The 23,886-nt window shown below is 42.7% G+C and overlaps 1 protein-coding gene across 18 annotated transcripts in view; it reads right to left on the bottom strand.

The window, feature by feature from the left end:
* Positions 1 to 23,886, bottom strand: part of LOC142503955 (complement factor H-like) — a 721,803-nt gene that overhangs the window by 685,098 nt on the left and 12,819 nt on the right. For 7 of the 18 annotated variants that reach the window (XM_075616939.1, XM_075616941.1, XM_075616943.1 and 4 more), the window contains exon 1: positions 23,163 to 23,364. The exons of 2 other annotated variants lie outside the window; for them this stretch is intronic. In XM_075616939.1, the coding sequence (XP_075473054.1) occupies positions 23,163 to 23,235 (73 nt within the window). In that variant the 5' untranslated portion in view covers positions 23,236 to 23,364. Of the gene's footprint in view, positions 1 to 23,162; positions 23,369 to 23,886 lie in introns of those variants that run through there. 9 more of the 18 variants (XM_075616946.1, XM_075616949.1, XM_075616957.1 and 6 more) reach the window with 4 other exon arrangements.

The following is a 23,886-nucleotide window of genomic DNA, read 5'->3' as shown; positions in this document are numbered from 1 at the left end:
GGTATACACAGCAGGTATTAGCGTCTGTATTCACAGGGAATACCCGTTACAAGTATTTCATGTGTTTTTACCTTTCCAGTAGTGCCAGCAAGCAGAGATTGCTGTGGTATGCGTTTCAAGGGGGATTTTGCGAAGAAAGTGTTGTCAGAATGTGCCTAGCTAGTCAGGGTCCAGAGCAGCTGGTTCCCCTAAAAATGTACCCAGGAATCCAGTCTGATTCCTGGATACATGTAGGCACATGGTCCCGGCACTATCTCCCCTTGAAAACGCTTTTGCGACTCACCACTAGGGGTTCCTTGCTTCAGCACAGTCCAGAAAGGCAAAAATGGCATAGGGATGTGAGGTGTCCCTGAAACAGTCAAAGGGTCCCTAGGTTAATGGGGATACCCAGTAAATGCCCAGGTCACCCAGAACCTATATAGGGGTTCATGGTTCCCTGCTTCAGCACAGCCCAGAAAGGTAAATGGGACACACAGTGACGCACACACATGAGGAATTCACAGTTACTTTAAATATAGAAGTGCAAATAGCTAAAACAAGCGTTCTAAATCAAACTTCTTTGCGTTTTGGCACTGATTGTGTTTTGATTTTTAATTAAATACATCAAGATCACAAATACAATTTCTGTGACAAAACAGTGACAAAAGACAAAAAAGTTTCACTTAAAATGCGTGTGCTCGGCACACACACCCTTTTTATTTTGTTGTCCCAATTGATTTATATACCTTCCCATACCTACCTTAAAACTACACGTGGAGAGCGATCAGAGATACCTGGGATGTATGTTAATTGGGATATGCAGTCTATTGAAATGATTTACTTTAGCTTATTTGAGATATACCACGGGCGTTGTTTTTGCATATAATTAGCTTAGTGGAAATGAGTTAAACTCGGGGAAAATAACGCCCAGTACTATTTTAAGTAACCTCATGTTATTTTCCCCCTGATATGACAGAGCTTTGTGTATCTGGGCCTAAATTTAGATGGTATAGTATGTACTGTCACGTGCCCGCGGGTGAAATAGCACATTATCCCCCCCCCTTCTCACACATGGCTGGTGCGTTGGGTATGCCCCCTTAACACCCAAGCCGGAACAGTAACATTGGCTAAATCTGTAACTGAGGGAGACATTTACTATGAGATGTGATTGATGAAAACATAATTACAACTTGCTAAATGCCTCTGGGGCTTTAATTACTGTATGTGAAGGAACATTAATTGGGCATAATTTGACTCTGGCTTTAATTGCCTTCTATGTGAAGGAATATTAATGTGCATAATTTGTCTATAAAACATTGTTTGGTCTGTCAGCCTTCTTAATGTGTCACTCTTCACAAGCAAACCTATGTTACATACATGACTGCTGGTTACATTAGTTATCAACATGATCAGTTTCTCTGCTCTCCAGTTTAATTACACTTTCCATCAATATCCCAGTGGCTTAAAAGCAGGGGTGCTGTGTTTAATTAACAAACCCCCTACATAAAATTAATTACAAATGTGGGTAAAATCTTTTACATTTTTAATTTTAAATATTTTTCCTCACTTTACCTATCTGTCAATATATATATATATATATATATATATATATATATATATATATATATATATATATATATATATATATATATATATATATATATACAGTATATATATACATACAAAAAAAGTGGAGAAATAACCTTGTGTCCACTCTAACAAAATAAAGGTCACCATAAGCCAATATATAATGGAACAATTACCATAATAGGCGGTGCTCACGGGTTAGTGATAATGTGAAAACAAAAAGAAAAGGAACCCGCTTAAGAGCACTCAGGTATACCATATGAAAAATAACAATTAATTAATTCATTAACTAATTGACACAAACAAAAATAGAAAACAGTACAAGAATTTAAAAATAAGGCTAGGGCCCCTGTCACGGATACTACCCAATAGAAACACTGTAGCAAAACTTAGGGATAAACTCACAATGTGAACACTAATGTCATATATAGACAAAGATGTACTAAACACTTGAATAAGCAAAAAATCTCAAATATAGGCTGTTATATTAACAGGCACCTATGACATGCATACAATATAGTGCGTCCTGAAGGACATAGAGTGATAAGTCAGTATATACTTAGCTACCTCAACAAGCATGAATTCTGCTTCATAAAAGCAGATATGAAGACCAAACCCACAGCAATTGAAATCTCTGAGGGAAATTGGTAGCCGTGCTAAGAGGGTCACTCTATACATAGAAAAAAAATCACATACAAATGACATGAATAGAGTGCATACTCTCAATAGAGTGCAAGGTAGACAGCCTGTGTGTTGCAAGCATAAATGTAATAAAAGTGTTTCAATGTCCAGAAAAAAATCATAGCAGCAGTCTTAGGTAGCATCATTACGTGACTGCACCAGCGTTCTGCCTAGCACCCCCACTCCTACGCGTTTCGTTAAAGGACTTAAACTTGGAGTGGTGGGGAAGCTAGGACAACACACTGTTTAAAAAGAAAATTTTCACTCTATACATAGAACAAAATCATACAAATGACATGAATAGAGTGCATACTCTCAATAGAGTGCAAGGTAAACAGCCTGTGTGTTGCAATCATAAATGTAATAAGTGTTTAAAATCAGTTATTAATGCTGTTTTAATATTGCTTTATTGTAAGTGCGCATTTTTTTGAATTTTATAAATATTGAATTTTTTACCACATTGATCTGCGCTATGGGTGTTTTCCATTTTTTCTGCATCACCTTGCCTTGCTGAGTTGCGGAGTGAAGCACGGCCATTTCCTGATCCCTGAAGTGTACACCATAATTCACTTTCTCCAGGTTATTAGTGTCTCCTCCAGAAGGTGCTTGAGATCAGCACTCCTCAGTCGCTCGAGGAGGAATTTTTCCAAGTACAGTCTTTCTACTGACCGTGTGGTCATGAGATTTCCCCTGCGTCGGGCGATCCTCTCTTTGTAGGCAGACTGTATGGAGACAGTCACAGAGCGTTTACGCAAATAGCTTTCTCTCGCCATCTTTTCCATGGACTCCATTTTAGCACTAAATGTCCATTCCTTGTAACCCTTGCTCAGGTCTTGCAAAGTCTCTGCTAGCTTACTTTTGAATTCTGTCTGATGTTCGGAATCTATTTCTACTATCCTAGTCTCCTGCCATTTCATGGTATCACTTAAAGAGCATTCAAGAACAGCTATTTGATTTTTCAGCTCTTGAAGCTGTCCTTCTGCACTTCTTTCTCCACTCAATGCAGTTGCCAGTTCAACTTCTTTGGAATTGAGTTGCGATTCCACATCTCCCAGCTGACTCAGAGCATGGCTTAAATCGGTTTCCTTTTTTCTATCTCTGATCTGTAGCTGCCAGTGCTCCTCCCGGACGTTGTCCAGTTCCAGCTGCAGTCGGGCCCTCTCATTGTCCAGCAATTTGCGGTCATCAGCCATCTTGGCCTCATAGCGCAGTGTCAGGTTGGCCACTTGACGAACGGACACCTCTTCACTCTCTTCCTTTTTGGTGAGCTGTATCTTGAGCTCAGCAATCTGCGTCTGCAGAGCTGTAAGTTGCTGGTACAGATGCAGAGGCTGTTATCCGACCATTTCACGGGTTGTATTCCTTTGCACACCCTGTGTTGGTGCGAGATTTCTTGAAATGTTCCCGCGTTAAGACGCGAGTTTACTAGTGTTTTTATCGAGTGTAATCAGGCGGGGCCAGGTAGCAAGGATTGCTGCTCACCAGGTTTTCAGTCACGGTATTGCAATAGTATTGGGAAGCCGGTTTGGGAACCTGTACACCTTAGGCCCATAATATAGTGGGCACTCCTGCTGCGCTGTGCGCGCGCGCAGCAGTTATAATTGGCTGTGGTTAACCATTCATTGTATGCTAGGGCCGCGTGCGCGCACTGCAGTGAGCATGGAGCACGGCGATTGCGGGAAAGACTCAAAAAGTAAGTTTTCACGCCGCTACCGCTGGTGTATGTATGTATGTGTGTATGTATGAATGTGTGTGTGTGCACAATGTTAATACATATTGTATCCTTTTACCAAAGTGTCTTTTTTTTTATTTTAAAAATATATAATAAATTGCACATATACACACATACATACACATACACATCCACACACACACACATACAGCAGCGGCAGCTATTATTCTTACAAATCACCGGCTTTTACCTGGCATGTTCCTGGAATGCCACGCTGTTCATCCAGAGCATGCTGCGCTCCCAGCCAGGCGCATGCCCGGCTGACGCGCGGTTGATGTGTTAATTGATAATGGTTCAGGATTTACTAGGCTGCAATGCTTCGCGTGTCTGCCAGATGGCATAAATTCATGAATTGTAATGCAGTATATATATATATATATATATATATATATATATATAACTACTGTATAATAACAACCCCTATAATCCCTAACATACAGTACTGTACACATACAGTACTGTATATGCACATCAATGATTCTATAGGCCGGCGGGGGCGAGATGTGTTTGCAGCAGAGAGAGATCCACTGCTCTCTCTGCGCAAACATCGGCACATTAAAAATTATTTAAAATACATTTTTATTCATAGTGTAGATGTGCAGGGGGTCTCTGGAGCTGAACCGTGTTGGTATTAACTGCTACGGTCGTGAAGGGGTTAAGTGCACCCGCAACCAAATACCCCCTTTACCCACCCCCGCTACCCACAATAAAGCGGGCACGGTTGGTTAACCCCTTCATTGCCTTAGCAGCTATCAGCTATGGTAATGAAGCAGCATTTCTGTATTTTTAATAATATTGTGCAGGAGCAGGGGGTCCCCTGAGCATTAATTTCTGGCTCAGGGAACCCCCTGTTCACTGTACAATATTATTAAAAATACAGAAATGCTGCTTCATTACCATAGCACATAGCCGCAAAGGTAAAGAACGATTCTTTATTGATGTGTGTGTTTTATTCATACTGTAGATGTGCAGAGGGTCTCCGGAGCAGAAACATTTTGGTTTTAGGTCCGGGGACCCCCTGCTTCCCGAGATACAGACCCCTTTAGGGAGTGCCGGTATCCCTCTGCTTGGTTTACAGGCCGTGATCACGTGATCGGGACCTTGAAATGCAGAGGGATACCGGCACCTCATAAAGGGGCCTGTATCTCTGGGAGCAGGGGGTCCCCGGACCTGAAACCAACGCGGTTCAGCTCAGGAGACCCCCTGCACATCTACACTATGAATAAAAATGTATTTTAAATGTATTTATTTATATTCATTTATTTATTTATTTATTTAGATTTATTTATTTATTTTTGGGCGGCTGCTGTGTGTGAGTTTTTTTTATTGTGGGTAGTGGGGGTGGGTGAAGGGGGTATTAGCCCCAACGATGGTTGTTTAAGGCTTGCGGGGGGGGGTAGCGGTAGGGTTTAACCCCTTCATGACCGTAGCGGTAATAACTGCTACGGTCGTGAAGGGGTTAAGTGCACCCGCAACCCCCCGCAAGTCCTAAACTCACACTAAGGGCCAAATACCCCCTTCACCCACCCCCGCTACCCACAATAAAGCGGGCACAGTGGGTTAACCCCTTCATTGCCTTAGCAGCTATCAGCTATGGTAATGAAGCAGCATTTCTGTATTTTTAATAATATTGTGCAGGAGCAGGGGGTCCCCAGAGCATTAATTTCTGGCTCAGGGAACACCCTGCTCACTGTACAATATTATTAAAATACAGAAATGCTGCTTCGTTACCATAGCACATAGCCGCTAAGGTAAAGAACGAGTGTTTATTTATATACTGTATGTGTTTTATTTATACTGTACATGTGCAGAGGGTCTCCGGAGCAGAAACGTTTTGGTTTTAGGTCCGGGGACCCCCTGCTTCCCGAGATACAGGCCCCTTTATGGGGTGCCGGTATCCCTCTGCTTGGTTTACAGGCCGCGGTCACGTGATCGGGAACTTAAATGCAGAGGGATACCGGCACCTCATAAAGGGGCCTGTATCTCGGGGAGCAGGGGGTCCTCGGACCTGAAACCAACGCGGTTCAGCTCCGGAGACCCCCTGCACATCGACACTATGAATAAAAATGTATTTTAAATAATTTTTAATGTGCCGATGTTTGCGCAGAGAGAGCAGCGGTTCTCTCTCTGCTGCAAACACATCTCGCCAGGGGACGGCCTATAGAATCATTGATGTGCATATACAGTACTGTATGTGTATGTTAGGGGTTATAGGGGTTGTTGTTATACAGTATATACTGTACATATAAAGTATATACTGCATTACAATTCATGAATTTCTCGGCTTCAAAGACAATAGCTCGCAAACGACCTCATGTGTTTTTACACGGCATTGCAGTATTGCAGCCAGTGGGAATAAAATGCTTAAATCACGGGCGCGAAATAACGCAATACACCCCGGGAGAAAACGACACTAAACCGCACATCACCGGGATATTCCGAAATTCGCGGAGCTAGCCAAGTAAGAATAAAGTTGGCCGCTACTGTACATACACACACACACACACACACACACACATATACAACCTGACGCTCCCGGCAGCACAACCACCATACACACAAAAAGTGTGTGTCATGTGCACGCGCATTCGCGCCCGTGCGCCCGCACCTTATATGGTACGTGCCTTTGAGAACAAAATAGGAGTCCCGCTCTCGTGAAGTAGGTGAAAAGAGAGAGAGAGAAAAAAAAAACATAAAATAGTGCGACATAGTATAGCAAAAAATCGTACAAGATCAGTTAACCAGCGTCAAATGAGCTCACACACTCCAAATTCTTCTCTGCATTATAAACCAACAGTGGAATGTACAGTATGGCGATAGTCTGCGTGTAGGCAAAGACCAAGGAGTGACTCCAGGGTGTATCAAGTATGGAAAAGATAAAATGCCAACATAGCATAATTCTATAAAACACTTTATATTAGCAGGAGAAAATAAAATCACTGCACTCAAAATTGTACATTGAAAAAGAGGATATTGAGCTCCTAATTCGGTCTGTTATGACACGTCTGACATCGCGACGCGTGATGACGTAACACTGTGAATGGTTGCTATTTAAAAAACGGACTTCTGCACACTTGCACATTGACCCCTGAAGAAGCCGGTTGCCCGGTGAAACGCATAAATCGATTTTGCGTTCTAAGGAACCTGAGACTAGGGTGACCAGACGTCCCGGTTTAGCCGGAACAGACCCTGTTTTTAGCTATTTGTCCTAGGTCCTGACTTTTCTGGCCACTGTCCCCGTTTTTCTCTGTGCTGGCCGCGCATTCATGATCGGTGCTTGCCTGCCGCTTATGCGCATGTGCGACCGGCAAGCTCAGATCGCACATGCGGACGAGCTGCCGGCAAACGACAATCACGCATGCACAGCCTGAAAGCGCTCATCACGCATGCTCTGTCTGTGCTCATGACATTTGTCCTGGTTTTGGCTGGGACACATATGGTGAGAGGACCTTACCCAGCTTGTACATACATTCCTCGAGGACATGCCAAGAAAGGACTAGACTGACTTCACGTGGAGGTGGGCGAGTGGGGAGACTGTTTGTATTCATGCTGGTGGAGACTGCGAGCTCTGTACGCTCTTTGGAGTGTGTGAGCACAGCTGACGCTGGTTAACTGATCTATTACGATTTTTTTTTTTTTAAACTTCAAATTTTTTATTAGAAAATACAGATACAGCCAATGTACCACAGCCCATTATTACATTTCCATATTTGTCAAACATATAAAGTAACGCCTAGAAGACGAACAGACTTAACGGTTTACAGACAGGACCAGACGAACATGACAAGGGGACAGGGTGAGAGGGTAGGGGTGGGGGAGGGGAGGTGAGGGGGGAGATAGTGGGTAGCCGGGCTCCGGAGTAGGGATGTAGATACTGTAACTCCTTTTCAATATTGTCGGCCCTTGCTGAGAGATTGAGTCGGGACAGGTCCCTCCGAGGATTCCTCCTGATCATTGTTTTTCCCAATTCTATGGTTACCGAAGGGTCTGCTAGCTGTGCGTCTCTAAGTCGTGTTGTCTTGTCTGCCCATAAAGGAGAACGCACCTAGATTAATTAATGCAGAATTGAGGTGGCATCCACTCCTGGGATGTCTACCTGGGTCAACCATGGATCCCAGACTTTTAGGAAATTTGTGCCGGTGTCATTAACTAAACTCATTAATTGTTCCATCCGGCAGACATGCCAAATTCTATTTTTGATCCTAGGGATAATTGGTACCTCCTGCTGTTTCCATAATGCTGCGATCTCACACCTCGTGGCAGTGGCAAAATGTGCGATCAATTTATGTGACGCATTTGACAGACCCTCGATCCGTCTGCCCAGCAGGAACAGCCACGGGTCGAGGGGGATCTCCAAATCGAGAATCCTCTGAATCCAGTCTCTGATTTGTTCCCAAATAGGTGCCACCTTAGTGCAAGACCACAGCATATGTCGGAGATCTGCTGCCTCCCCACACTGTTTAGGGCAGAGAGGAGAGTAGCCCTTTACAAATTTCGCTAAGCGCGTCGGAGTGTAGTACCACCTCATTAGGACTTTATATGTGTTCTCCTTTAATGTGGTGCAGATTGAGCTTTTTGCCGCCGCCTGGATAATTCTGTCCCAGTCATCGTCCTCTAAAGTCTCTCCTAGGTCAATTTCCCACTGTCTCATGTAACTCAGTCTATTGTCATTGGGCGACTTCTGGCAGATCACTTCCCTGTACATTCTAGACGTGAGTCCCCTCGTGTCCGTATCTCTAGAACACAGCTGCTCAAAATTTGTTCGTGCCGGTCGTATTGGCGTTTTGTTGTAGAAATCTCTGATCTGGAGGTACCTAAAAAATTCGCTGTTTGGGATATTCTTAGAGGATTTAATTTGCTCAAATGATTGTATGGTCCTTTTGCCCTCCAGATCTTTTAGGCGGGAAACTCCCTTCTGAGTCCAGATTAAGAAATTTTTGCTATTCAGGCCCGGAGCGAAGTCGGGGTTGCCCACTATTGGTGTCATTACTGATGCTTTGGTTGTCAAGTTACATTTAAGCTTCGTGGCCTCCCAGACTTTTAGCGAATTGACCATGGTCTGTAGCAGGTTGTGCATCTTGCCCCTTCTCTGGGTAGCCAGATTAAATTTCGGATTTCAATTGGTGCACAACATTTCTTTTCCAACTCAACCCATCTCTGAAGGCTTGGGTCAGTGTGCCATTGGAAAATCTGCCCTAATTGGGCTGCTTTGTAGTAGGCCTGCAAGCAAGGCACCGCTAACCCTCCACGTAGCGTGGGACGTTTTAAAATCCCTTTAGTAATTCGTGGGTTTTTCCCATTCCAAATAAATTTCATAATTTTTGACTGGAGGGAGAGGATGTCCGCCTGTACCAATGGGATAGGGAGACTCTGGAAGAGATATAGCATCTTTGGGAGGAGATTCATTTTCACGCTATGTATCCTCCCAATCCAAGAGATGTTCCCCTTCATCCAGGTTCAGAGATCCTCTCCCAGTGTCTTTATGATCTTGGGGAAATTTGCTTTATACAATGTTTTATATTCCTTGTGAGATACACCCCTAAATATTTGATCGCAGAGGGTTGCCATTTAAACTGAAAATTGAGGTCAATCAGTTTTTCGACTTCTTTTGGTAAATTAATATTGAGGGCTTCCGATTTAGACTGATTGATCTTGAATCCCGAGATTTGGTTAAATTTGCCCAGTATGTTGAATATATTTGGGAGAGTTGTGAGAGGTTTGGTTATTGTGAGAATGACATCGTCCGCATAAAGCGCGGCTTTGTGCATTTGGTCTCCCACTGGGATACCAGAGATATCTGGGTTAAGTCTAATGTGTGCCGCCAGAGGCTCTATACATAAGGCGAACAGTAACGGCGACAGCGGACATCCTTGACGTGTTCCGCTTTTGATTTCAAACTGTTCTGAGGGGAAGCCTTGATATCTCACTCTTGCTGTTGGAGTTTTATACAACGCCAGGATGGCCTGCAGGAGGCGTCCCTCAAAGCCAAATGCTCTCAATGTTTCCGAAAGGTAGGGCCAGTCTATTCTATCGAAGGCTTTCTCAGCGTCCAGACTTAACACCATGGAATGTATTTTTTCTTTTTGGGCCAGATCAATCAAATCTATAATTCTCCTGGTGTTATCTGCCGCTTGTCTACCTCCGATAAATCCTACTTGATCCGTGTGTATCAACCCGGGAAGGACGCTACCCACCCTGTTGGCTATAAGTTTCGAGTATATTTTAAGGTCCGAGTTAATCAGTGAAATGGGCCGGTAGCTCTTGCAGACTGCCGGGTCCTTACCGGGTTTATGGATCACCGATATTGCGGCTTGGAGCATTTGTGCTGGGAATGAGGCCCCTGCTAAGATTTCATTGAATAGCTTTAACATGTGGGGGGCTAGTATTTTTAAATATTTCTTGTAATATAAATTCGAAAAGCCATCTGGTCCTGGGGCTTTAGCCGGTTTTAGTGCTTTGATGACCCCAGAGAGTTCCTCCATCGTGAAGTCCGACTGGAGTGCCTCCCTTTCGCATCTCTTCAAAATGGGTAAATGTGCCTCTTTTAAGAAGGTCCGTAGATCCTCCGTTGTTTTTGGATTATGGGTTACCTTATCTCCATTGTATAATATTTCATAATATTTTTTAAATTCCCCTATTACGATTTTTTAATATACTATGTCGCTCTATTTCGGGTTTTATTTTTTTGTCTTTTCAAATCTCACAAGAGTGGCGCTCCTGCTTTGTTCTCTATTGTGTGTTTTGAACCTGGAAAGGTTTTGTGGAGCAGCACGTCGCATCTATCAAACGCAGGGTTGTATTTTATTTTAACCCTTCATATATTTTATCACTAAATTAAGACACAAATTATCACTTGCACTTGAATTAAGTTTTGTGCTGAAACACTTTTTGTTCTCACTATTATTAAAACTTAACAAGAGACTATCAAAGCATTCTAATGCTGACTGCTGCAGCCCTGAAGGGGTTAATAGCAAGAGATATACACAGACAGAAAACTGAAAAGCAACAGCTGTAAATCTGCAGTTCAGTTTATAACCACTAGAGGGTGATCATGAAACATCTATGGTGCTGATGATGATTTTCATGCTTATACTGTAAATGCCAGCCAGTGATTACCAATGTTTTAATGTATAGAGTATGTGTGCCTTACTCCTACAATAACCCCACTTTCTTTTTTTGTTTACCAGGATGGGACCTACGAGGTCCCCAGAGTTGAAAAGCACTATCTTCAGATCCAGGATAGCCAGATTCTCGAGATACCAGGAAAGTGACACTATCCGGATTTTTTCAAATCCACAGCGTCATAACGGATTACATTGCGTGTCCTATCGGCCTGCACAGTGCGGGAAATTGAAACCGCCATTTTGTTTACCATTTGATTGGATTGGAACGTGCTGCTTTTACCAGCGAGTATCTGGGGAACGAGGCAGATACCACATTCAGCTCTTGGGACCGGCAGTTAACATCCTGGTTAAGAAAAATAAAACTGCCTCCACCCTACTAAACCTCTCCCACACCCTCCCTACCAATCCTCTGCCCCCCCTTCCTACCAAACCTCCCTTCCTCCCTACAATCCCCCCTCTTCCTTACCAATCCTCCCCCATCCTCCTTACCAATCCTCCTCCCCTACCAATCCTCCCCCCTCCCTACCAATTCTCCCCCCTACTAATCCTCCTCCCCTCCCTACCAATCATCCCCCCTCCCTACCAATCCTCCCCCCTCCCTACCAATTCTCCCACCTACCAATCCTCCTCCCCTCCCTACCAATCCCCCCCCTCCCTACCAATCCTCCCCCCTCCCTACCAATTCTCCCCCCTACTAATCCTCCTCCCCTCCCTACCAATCCTACCCCCTCCCTACAATCCCCCCACCAATCCTCCCCTCCTCCCTACCAATCCTCCCCTCCTCCCTATCAATCATCCCCTCCTCCCTACCAATCCTGCCCCCCTTCCCTACCAGTCATCCCCCCTCTCAACCAGTCATCCCCCCTCTCAACCAGTCCTCTCCCCTCTCAACCAATCCTCCCCCTCCCAACCAATCCTCCCCCTCCCAACCAATCCACCCCCTCCCAACCAATCCTCCACCCCCTCCCAACCAATCCTCCCCTCCTCCCTCCCAATCCTCCCCCTCCCTACCAATCCTCCCTCCCTACCTACCAATCCTCCCTCCCTACCTACCAATCCTCCCCCCTCCCTACCATTCCTCCCTACCAATCCTCCCTCCCTACCAATCCGCCCCCCTCCCTACCATTTCTTCCTCTTCCCTACCAGTCCCCCCTCCCCTCCCTTCCAATCCTCCCCCACCATACTGATCCTTCCCCCTTCCTACCATCCCTCCCCCTTCCCTACCAATCTTTTTGAGATGCAATTGGGCAAGTTACTTTTGCACAAAGAAAAATGCCCAAGATTTATAATAAGGAACTCCCAAAAAAATCCCACTTTACGGATTAATTGCAGGAAAACTGACATTTGTCTTTCCGACCGCCTGTAAATGTCACTCAAATGTTCTTCCCCCCTTTCTTTGCCACTTTAATAATAAACAAAAGACCCCAATGCTTAAGTATGTGACCCTCACTTATGAGAGAACATATAGTTATGTAACTATAGGATTTGTCCTGTTGGATGTCAAATGAAGGTTCTCTGCCTTTTGTTGATACATTGTCACATACCCAGCAGCACTCCTTTCTGACATAAATATATATGGTGACATGAGTTTGGGTTTGAGTTTACAGGGATTGTGTATCCACTATAATAATAATAATAATAATAATAATAATAATAATAATAATAATAAATAATAATAATTTTATTTATATACTGTAGCGTTTTTTCTCCCAATGGAACTCAATGCGCTTCACATTTACAGTATAGCGCGCGATACTCATCCCATAGGATTGTTACAGTCCCTGCCCCGTGGAGCTTACAATCTATGATTTTGGTGCCTGAGGGAGATAAAGTGACTTGCCCAATGTCACAAGGATCTGATACCAGAAATGAAACCAGGTTCCCCTGATTCTAACTGTGTTTTTCATTACAGAGTCAGTGTCTTTACTCACTGTGCCGCTCTTTATCCCCATACAATCTGGCTCACACACTGTACACTCCACTGAAACAGCCTTGTCCAAAATAACCAATGACGTTCATGCTGCCATAAACCAAGGTAATTTGCACCCTACTTATATTACTTGACCTCTCTGCAGCCTTTGATACTGTGGAACGCCCTCATCTTCTTCCCATTCTGCATACTCGACATCTGTAGCAGAGCTCTATCTAACCATTGCTGGTGCACACAGGATGTTCCGCTGACCGTCAGCCGAAATTTGGCTGAAAGCTTACTAATTTAGGGACATTAATAGTCCTTTGAGGCTCCGCAAAAATGACAGTAAAGACAAGCGCACAGGACAGGGTGGCAGTTTCCATACCTGTTCAGTGCTTGACAAACTGGACTTCCAAATCAGTGACCCAAGGGCACAACTCGCAGAAAGGTTTGTTTGGGTGCGTTGCACCAAACCTTTTTATGCTCTGTAACAGGGGTGGCAAACTCCAGTCCTACAGGGCCACCAACAGGTCAGGTTTTCAAGATATGACTGCTTCAGCACAGGTGGTGCAGTCTTCGACTGAGCCACTGATTGAGCCACCTGTGCTGAAGCAGTGATATCCTGACAACCTCACCTGTTGGTGGCCCTTGAGGACTGGAGTTGTCCACCCCTGCTTTATACAGTTAATCTCGCCTTTCTTTTATGAAGGAACAATTCAGAAATATGCTTAATGTTTAGATTTTGAGAAGAACATTTCTTCCATAGGCTATACCGTAATGGTTAGGAATAAAAGCTGCTAATATGGGTTCAAAGAAGGAGCTAAAATATGAATATTTAAAGGCTTTTCAAGGTGACCAGCGAGCAGCCAATCATATAACCAGATAACTCCTAACTTCCTGTTGGTGGCCATTTTAAAATCCCACGTTCCAAGACATTACAGGTGAACATCTAAAAGAATACCAGTGGCTAAACAGTTACACTTCTGCTACCAGTGACTTCTCATTTACATTTTGAAAAATGTGGTACTTTGAAAACACCTCGGGAGGGATAATACATTTAAGACAGTCTGATGGATACCCGGCCTTTCTGGGGAGTAAACACATTTTTATAAACACCCAGGTTGTTGAAGTCTGAGTTACATACAATCTAGTAATTTACAGTATCTGAGCGTCCAACACTGACGCTCTGTCTCCCGAAACAGCCCATGTCTGAATGATATAATTGATGGGGTCGCCAGAGCAATTATAACAAATTAATGTGCCAATCATAGGGTAGCTGGAGCTCATAGGAGCGTGGTATAAACCGCGGATTATAACGGAACATTCCACTAGGCGTTCCTTCATATTAATGGGAAGCTCTGTGTTTAACCTATTTCCACTTGCCAATAACCTTAAAATGTCCATCAACAGGAGTCAACTCACTGATTCAGTGTTACCGTAGACTTCAATGGGGTTATGAATGTGTCGTAAGGTGCCCAAAAGCTTAGCACTGCTTAGTAAATATGTCCCTTTGTCTTTAGTAAAGTTTAAAGTCTTGTTTACAGACGGCATAGCTCACAGGTGAACCCTAAAAAGGAGTTGCTATACATAAACACATTGGCACGCAGTTTAGCATATATTTCCCTAATAGCTGTTCTCCTGTTTTGATTACACATTGGAGGGACCTTTATTCCTATGAATTCCCCCATAGTGGACTTTACTGGCTATTGGCGAATGGACGTTAACTGTAAAGAGATTACTGTTCATTAAATAAGGTGGCCGAGTGTTTTAATGTTTGTGAGCGTGTGTATATGTGATAGGGCGATGACAGCTTGTGACATTGACTGCTCAATTTTGCTCGTTTTTACGCAAATAAAACTATTGACTGTTTATTGCCAGGACATGTCTATCAGTTTCTGTCAGCATAAGCCTGTGGGGTCAGGGCAGCTTGGCTCAGAGCCATCTCAGCGCTGGCACAGCCCAACGCTTGTGCGCGTCTTTTTATTCATCGTCTTGTAGCCAAGGAGAATTGTAATAAACAGAAATACATTTACGCAAATCTGCAGGCAGGAGGAGCACACACAAGTAAAATGCACAATATACAGGTGTAGCAGGTGTTATAGCGCAGGGCAGAGGGCGCGATAGTGCATATTCCCCTCTCCCCTTTTTTGCATTTTGCTAACACTATTACATTGGCGTCTGTTACCGCTGGCATGTTATGTGTCCCGCACGCAGCAACGATCACGCGGAAGCGTTAACAGACATGAAGTCTGTGCAGCGATATACAAGTCTGTGTGAATCTATCTGTGTACGTGTGTGGGTGTGTATGTGCAAATCTGTTTATATGTGTTTGTGCTTAGACAAACTGCCATTGTGTGTGTGTATACTGTGTATGAATGAGTGTGATTGATATCAGCGTTGTGAATGTGTGTGTATCAGTGTGTTTGTGTATCAGTGTGTTTGTGTATCAGTATGACAGTGTGTGTCTCTGTTTGTATCAGTGTCTCTGTGTCTAACAGTGTGTCTGTGTGTCAGTGTGTGTGTGTGTGTATCTGTGTGTCCTTATCATGTACTTAGTACCTCATGGCTCAGGCATTATTTCATTTCGGGAATGCTTATATAACCCCCTGTGCCTGCAAGTATATCAGTATTTTAATGTTTCATTGTGTCTGTGTGTGTATCAGTGAGTTTGTGTGTGTGTGTGTATGTGTGTGTGTATCATTATCAGTGTGAATGTGGGATTGTACGTTCATGAGTCAGTGAATTTGTGAGGTGGTTAAAGATCATCAGGTGCTGACATTAGGGGTAATGCGACATGAAATGGTGGAAGGGCTTTTGAGTGGGTATCAGACCGTGTTATCTGCGAGAACAAGCCCGACAGCAGATAGGAGCCCAACCACAGCGCCGGAAGAGGGCTATAAATGTTCTATAAATGATAAGAGTGAATCCACACCCCCGTGCCAAATAAAAATGAGGTCATCTATATAACATTCATAAAAAGTGATATACTGTCGATAAGGGTTTCTATCTCCAAACACGTGGACCAACTCCCACGTCCACGTGTTTGGAGATAGAAACCCTTATCGACAGTATATCACTTTTTATAAACGATATATAGATGACCTCATTTTTATTTGGCACGGGGGTGTGGATTCACTCTTCTCATTTATAGAACATCTTAATGATAATAATTTAAATTTACAATTCACTCACACATACAACTTTCATCACATACATTATCTGGACGTATTATTATTTATTGATATTAATATGTTTATTAGTTCAGATGTTTATAGGAAACCTACAGTAACTCACGCAACACTTGCTTGAGTGCTGACAGCTGCCATCCTAAGTCCCTTCTGAAAATATTCCGAAGGGTCATTTAATAAGATTAAAAAGAATCTGTTCCAACCATGAGGATTTTATTAAACAATCCTCCGAATTTCTGGCTAGATTCCAAGAGAGGGGTTACTCACCCACGGATCTGGAAAAATCACTAAATGAAGTGAAGAGCATAACCAGGGAAGACCTTTTAGTCAAACAAAGAAAAAAATCCCTCAGAAACGAAAACATGGGTATTAATAATTCTTTATTTATTACCCAATACAATACTCAAGTAGGTCAAATCAAGTACATTATTAAAAAGCATTGGGAGATACTCTCGGGGGATCCTCTTTTAAAACAAGTGTATACAGAGGGTCCTCGGTTTGTCTTTAAGAAAGCCAAAACCATCGCTAATTCAGTCTCCACGAGTTTATTCTCAACTAAACAAAACACGAACACTAGACGATTACCAAAGGGTAGTTTCAAATGTCTAAAGTGTATTTCCTGCAAACATATGCTATCAGATTCAACGTTCACATCCTTTGTCACTGGGGTCAGGTTCCCTATTTTATTATTCATCAATTGTGATACCACATTCGCGGTTTATGTTCTGAACTGCGGATGTGGCAAACAATACGTGGGCCGGACCACGCGTGCACTGAAAGTTCGTATTAGAGAACATATGAGACTTATCAAAAAGGGAGATCTTGTTCACCCAGTGGCACAACACTTCACTAATTGCAAATTGGGAAGCATTGATACATTTTCTTATATAGGAATAGAACACGTGCCCAATCCCATCAGAGGGGGTAATAGGGTGGAACTTCTGGATAAACGAGAGCTGTACTGGATTTTCACACTTAAAACCAGAATACCCTATGGTCTCAACTCTGATTGGGATTTGGGACCGTTTCTACACTAATCAATAAACTACTGTATCAATTGCTTCTGAATTTGTTGTATTATGGTTGGGGTTGTCATGCATGTTTTGTCTGGAGAAGGGAGTTTTTTGATCATTAATAATCTTTTATTATGTGAGACAGTTGGGCTACCTTATAGGGTATAGATTGACATCTTTTAGGTGCCCGTACACTCTCACCTACCATCAAGATCAATTTTCTTGACTTAATTTCCTCAATCAAATACACTGTCCATTTATATATTCACCCCCATGCATGTTTATATTTATATATTTTTTATTAAACATCATGTGGTGTGGATATTAGGTATCCTATATTGTTCAAGCATACGATTTTTGAGAGAGAGATTAAGAGGGAAAAAGAAAAAATTATTTGAAGAATAATACAATCATAACATATTAATATTTTTATATAAAAACATCGTTTTCCTTTATATAATAATTTTTATAATCACCCTCTATAGTTTTATTTCCAGTCTCCATTACAGTTTATGAACACAAATCTTTTTTTTTTTTACAATAGATGTTGACATCATATATATATATATATATATATATATATATATATATATATATATATATATATATATATATATATATATATATATATATATATATATATATATATATATATATATACATACATACATACATACATATACATACATACATATACATATATATATATATATATATATATATACATACATACATATACATACAGTATATATATATATATATATATATATATATATATATATATATATATATATACACACCGATGATTATTCCATACTACTATAGGTTTATATGTGTTTATACATTGGTTAATTTGTCCATCTTATTGTTAGGTGTTTTCTTTCTTTTATTAGAGATACTCATTTAAGTTTATGATGTCTCTTTTTAAGTTTGTATTTTGGTTATTCGTTTGTTTATGTTGAAGGATACACCGAGTACTCTAATGTTTTTTTTCTTCTTTTAAAATAGTTTTGTTGTTATTTGATCAATAAAGTTGTAATATTTTGTATGTTCCATGGCACGCGCTTATGTCATCACGCCCGCGTCACTCCCGATGGTTTCAGGAAGTGAGCGGAGAGTGAACGACAGCGTGGATCATGGGTATTTAAATGGACTGTTGAGTACATTAAATAGTCACCTTGAAAAAGAGCTTACGCTCGAAACGCGTTGGTGGGGGTTTGTATACCCCGTGATATAGCTGTTTCTGGATGATCCATTAAATACCATTATTTTTATGGGTACACGCTCTCTTGGACATCATTAATTTTTTTTGTTTCCTCGGTATTTGTGCCTATTTTTTCTTACAATCTTGTATTACAACAAACATTCAGTTATCAAATGAGTTTATTTCAGGTGCACACATCGGAGACAGCTTCAAAACAAAAAGCTCTCTCCCAGATAATACGGTATGAGATACATTTATACCCTAAAAACTAAAGCTCCACCCGTTTATGGGAGGGCTTGCGCGTCATTAAGTATGACATCATTTTGTAATACATAACAATATTACAACTGATGTAAGTTTGTAATACATAACAAATGATGTAAGTGTGCGTCAACTAAAATGACATCATCTTGTAATACATAACAAAAAATGAAATGATACATACATTCTTTAAGGGGTTGAATGTGAGAAATTATTTCTATCTCTGAGTCTACCAGACACTCGAATGCTGAGAAGTCGGTTCTAATCTAATCTCACTTCTCAAGGCTTTACCTGGCACTTAAATGTGAGAAGTCTACTCAAATTCTAATCTCACTCCTCAAGGCTGTATGCCCCCTTCCTTCTTCTGTAGCTGGGCTGGCCAGAGCTGGTAAACACTGAGAGCGAAAAATCTTTTAACCCACTATAACTTTCATGCAGCTTTCATACAGACAGAAGACAAAATGGATGACACAAACGCCGCACATTACAACATAAATGACAGACAAGGACTAAAACAATAACAAGTTGGCTGACAAAAATAGTCAGACAAAATGGCTGCTTTGACCCTACTGCTGTTTACGTCAGACCCCCTAATGTCTCAACTTCGTCACCCTTAATCAGTGACGCCGGTCACGTAAACGCGATGTGCGGAAGGGGTGGTTGGTGTACTCAAAGGGTTAAAACGCTATGTTGTAACAAGATAAGCTTCATGGAAATATTTAGATAAGAGCTTAAGATAACATTCCGCTGCAAACTTCTTGCCAGAATAATAGGCTTACCAAAACCTCGGTACCTTTGCCTATTAATATAATGCCCGTTAATACTTTAAGGGGCCAGCAACTCACTGCGAAGGAATCTTGGCGCTGTGAGTCGTTAGCATAGAGCGGGGGTTGTTGGATGTGTTGCGGGTACGGTGGGCAAGTGTCCAGTATTAGGACACTCTGCCCTGTAAATAATACATTTCTGCCGTGGGGGGCGGTGGGGGGAGAGGTGTTAATTTGCAAAGAAACTAGAACACTGAAATGTTGTTGTTTTTTTGTTGTTGTTTTTTAAAGGTTCAATCCCACATAGTGTGCCTGTTCAATTCCTCAGGGCAGGGTTGCTCAACAACCAGTACTCAAGCCCCCCACTCCCGCAAGAGGTCAGGTTTTCAGGAGATCTCAGCTTCAGCACAGGTGGCTCAATCAGAGGCTCAGAAGCTGGGACTGATTGAGCCACCTCTGCTGAAGCAGGGACTGATTGAGCCACCTGTGCTGAAGCAGAGACTGATTGAGCCACCTGTGCTGAAGCAGAGACTGATTGAGCCACCTGTGCTGAAGCTTGGACAGATTGAGCCACCTGACCTGGAGCTGAGACTGATGGAGCCACAAGTGCTGAAGCTGGAATGTCCTGAAAACCTGACATGTTGGTGGGGGGGGGGGGGGGAAGCGGGTGTTGAGGACTGAATTTGAAAACCCGTGCCTTAGGGTCCTCTAAATGGGGAGTGTTTTTTTACTCACATATTTTCTCTCCCCTTATCCCCCCGTCTTTAGCAGAGCTAATAAAGATAAGGGGAAGAGGAGGCTGTACAGTTATCAGATATCCAGATGAGACCCATTACTGGAATGAGGTCACTTTGGCTGTCGGAGGGATTTCTCCTTTAAGTACAGATGCAGCGGCCATTATTCGAACAAATCACGGAGCCGTTTTCGTGTGTTCTGCAGTATCCCACGCGGCATTGACGCCGTCAATCACAGCAGGCACATCTGTGTTTACTGCGATTGATTTGTTTGAATTTCATGGATTCTGATTTCTTGGGGTGCAATTCTTCGCGTATCCATGGAAGAAATTAATTAATTGCAATGTGTACAGTACTGTGTTACTGTGTCACTTTCAGGTGTTTAAAAACCAGGACACTAAAATGCAATTTTCTGCACTCGATAGAAACACGAGCCAACTCGCGTCTTAAGGGGGGAAGGTTGGAAGAAATCACGCGCCATGACATGGGTATTCCGAGGTATACCACGCGTGAAATGTTCGACTAACGGTCACTGCATCTGTATAATAAGTATAATAAGTATGTTTCAGGAAATCAATGATCTTGTTTATATGGATTGCACCTTTAAAACATCACCTACTAAACTGCAATGTTTTGCAAACTTTTTGTGATGGTTGGGGTTCCTTACAATGCATCTAATCTCAGACGCGCTATTAGAGAGGGCTGGGGTTCCTTACAATGCATCTAATCTCAGACACGCTATTAGAGAGGGTTGGGGTTCCTTACAATGCATCTAATCTCAGACGCGCTATTAGAGAGGGCTGGGGTTCCTTACAATGCATCTAATCTCAGACGCACTATTAGAGAGGGTTGGGGTTCCTTACAATGCATCTAATCTCAGACGCGCTATTAGAGAGGGTTGGGGTTCCTTACAATGCATCGGATCTCAGATGCGCTATTAGAGATGGTCGGGATTTCGCAGAATTTCACGAACTAATTATAGGGTTCTTTTACCAAATAAAGGTTGGAAACCACTGTTATACGTAAACCATTCACATATACTGTGTTATGCTTCCTCTGCATACCCCTATGTCTTATTCTCAATGTCTGTGGTATATTAGTACTGTATCCGTATTTCACTGTGTTTATCACAATCCCTTTTTGTGTCCAACACAAATCTCGTTGTTCAGCACACACTGGCAGTATATATTTATACACACTACACATGGAGCCAGATATATCATCACAATGGACAAAAAAACATTTTATTCCCTCTCCCGATACCCACAGGAAATAGCAAGTTACCATTTGCCTCTGATAATTGATTTCAATGTCTGTTTATGGATATACAGTAATAAGCGAAAGCCCTACGGTGCAGCTAGAAGTCAGCCCACAGGTGTACCTACCCCCAGCTGTCCCATCAACAACCAGAGACCCTTCGGCACGCCGGAGTGAGTTTCTCTGGGAAACCGGCATTTGAAGTGGGCTACTATTCACGGGTCCTGCGAGAAGCTGCAACCCGGAAGTAAGAACTATATGGTGCTGAGCCAGGCAGCCCCAGCACGTGGGTCTACCTTGTAAGCCTCTGCACCATCTCTTTATGCCCAGGACACCACCAGGACTGTTTCCTCTGCACCTTAATACTGGATGTACTTACCCTTATATGTAAGTTTTTATTGTTATTACTACTAACATGTTTTAATTAAATCTTGACCCTCGGTGCGCTTTTGTGTTTTATTCCCGGATATACAGTAATATAGTCAAATAAATGAGTATAGATGAGTTCAGATTAGAAACTCCTTGTTTTCTTTGGTATTAAATTCCTTTCACCGCCTAGACAAGGGCTCGCCAACTCCAATCTTCAAGGGCCACCAACAGGTCAGGTTTTGAGGATATCCTTGCTTCAGCACAGGTTGGTGCATTCATTGACTGATTGAGCCATCTGTGCTGAAGCACGAATATCCTGAAAACCTGACCTGTTGGTGGACCTTGATGACCAGAGTTGGCCAGTCCTGGTAGAATTTAAGGTTTATGATTAGTGGGATTCAAAAATGTGAACCATTTGTCTTTTGCAATGATTAAAAAAAAGTTGACTTTCCAAAGCGATACGGTTAGGTGTGCAGGATAGGCAGGTAGGAAGTATAGACAGGTAGAGTATGCAGGTAGGATAAGCAGGTAGGTAGGATAGGCAGGTAGGTAGGATAGGCAGGATAGGTATGTAGAATAAGCAGGTAGGTAGGATAGGCAGATAGCATAGACAGGATAGGTAGGAAGGATAGGCAGGTAGGAAGGATAGGCAGGATTGGTAGGTAGAATAAGCAGGTAGGTAGGATAGGCAGGATTGGTAGGTAGAATAAGCAGGTAGGTAGGATAGGCAGGTAGGTAGGATAGGCAGATAGCATAGGCAGGATAGGTAGGTAGGATAGGCAGGTAAGTAGGATAGGCAGGATTGGTAGGTAGAATAAGCAGGTACATAGGATAGGCAGGATTGGTAGGTAGAATAAGCAGGTAGGTAGGATAGGCAGGTAGGATAGGCAGGATAGGTAGATAGGATAAGCAGGTAGGTAGGATAGGCAGGTAGGATAGGCTGGATAGGTAGGTAGGATAAGCAGGCAGGTAGGATAGGCAGGATTGGGAGGTAGAATAAGCAGGTAGGATAGGCAGGTAGGATAGGCAGGATAGGTAGGTAGGATAGGCAGGATAGGTAGGTAGGATAAGCAGGTAGGTAGGATAGGCAGGATAGGTAGGTAGGATAATCAGGTAGGTAGGATAGGCAGACAGGATAGGCAGGTAGGTAGGGTAGCTAGGTAGGATAGGCAGGTAGATTAGTTAGGTAGGTAGGATAGGTAGGATAGGCAGCCAGGTAGGTAGGATAGGCAGGTAGGCAGGTTGTGAGAAACCCAATTGGAACAGTCATGGCATTTCTGACAAATTCCACCACGGGGTGAACACTTCTTGCAGTTATAATTGGATAACATATACAGATGTTCTGTTCTTGGCTTACCTGGTGCTGGCGCCCCGTGTACCGTCCAGCATAGTGCAGCGGTGAGCAGAATAAGGTATCCCACCAACGACATCTCAGAATGATATTAACAGAACATGAGCTGCTGTGTTCAGTTACTAACTCTCTGCCCCTGCTGCAGTGCCAAACTGTGTCAGACCACTGGCTGACCTCGCTTTTTATTCTCTCCCTCAACTTCCCTCTTGCTCAAATGTTTTTGTAATCCCAGATAAAGAATGCAGGGGCTGTTATTCCACCCCCCCCCCCGCCCCCACCCCCCCCTTGCTCCTGTGGGCCATGCAGAATCCTGCATTGTGAGGGATCTTAAAACCCTCCCACTGGAGGATATACAATCTCTCAAGTTTGGACAACAAGGTAAACAGGGGGTTGCTTTGCCTTGTCATTAACCGACTGTCTGTCTGTTTTGCTTGTTCCAACATGAACAAAATGTTGGTTTTGCAATGTGTTTTTGCACCAAAAAACAGTGGGCGAGCTGTGCACCTAATAGGCTGGACATGGAAAAAGCAGAATTTGCTGTAATCATAATTTCTGTATAAACCAATGCATAACGCTCCTCTGTTGTATGTTCCTAGCATTAGGCCATGACCTATGTATCATTAGGTTCCTTCGGTTTAACCCAATAACACCGATAACCACAGATACCTTAACATGGGTTTTATTAACAATAACAAATAACCATAAACATCCCTGGACCTGGTCAGCATGT

The sequence above is a fragment of the Ascaphus truei genome, chromosome 10 (assembly GCF_040206685.1).
Source record: "Ascaphus truei isolate aAscTru1 chromosome 10, aAscTru1.hap1, whole genome shotgun sequence".
In the NCBI taxonomy this organism is placed as follows: domain Eukaryota; kingdom Metazoa; phylum Chordata; class Amphibia; order Anura; family Ascaphidae; genus Ascaphus; species Ascaphus truei.
This window is presented reverse-complemented; position numbering and strand designations above follow the sequence as displayed.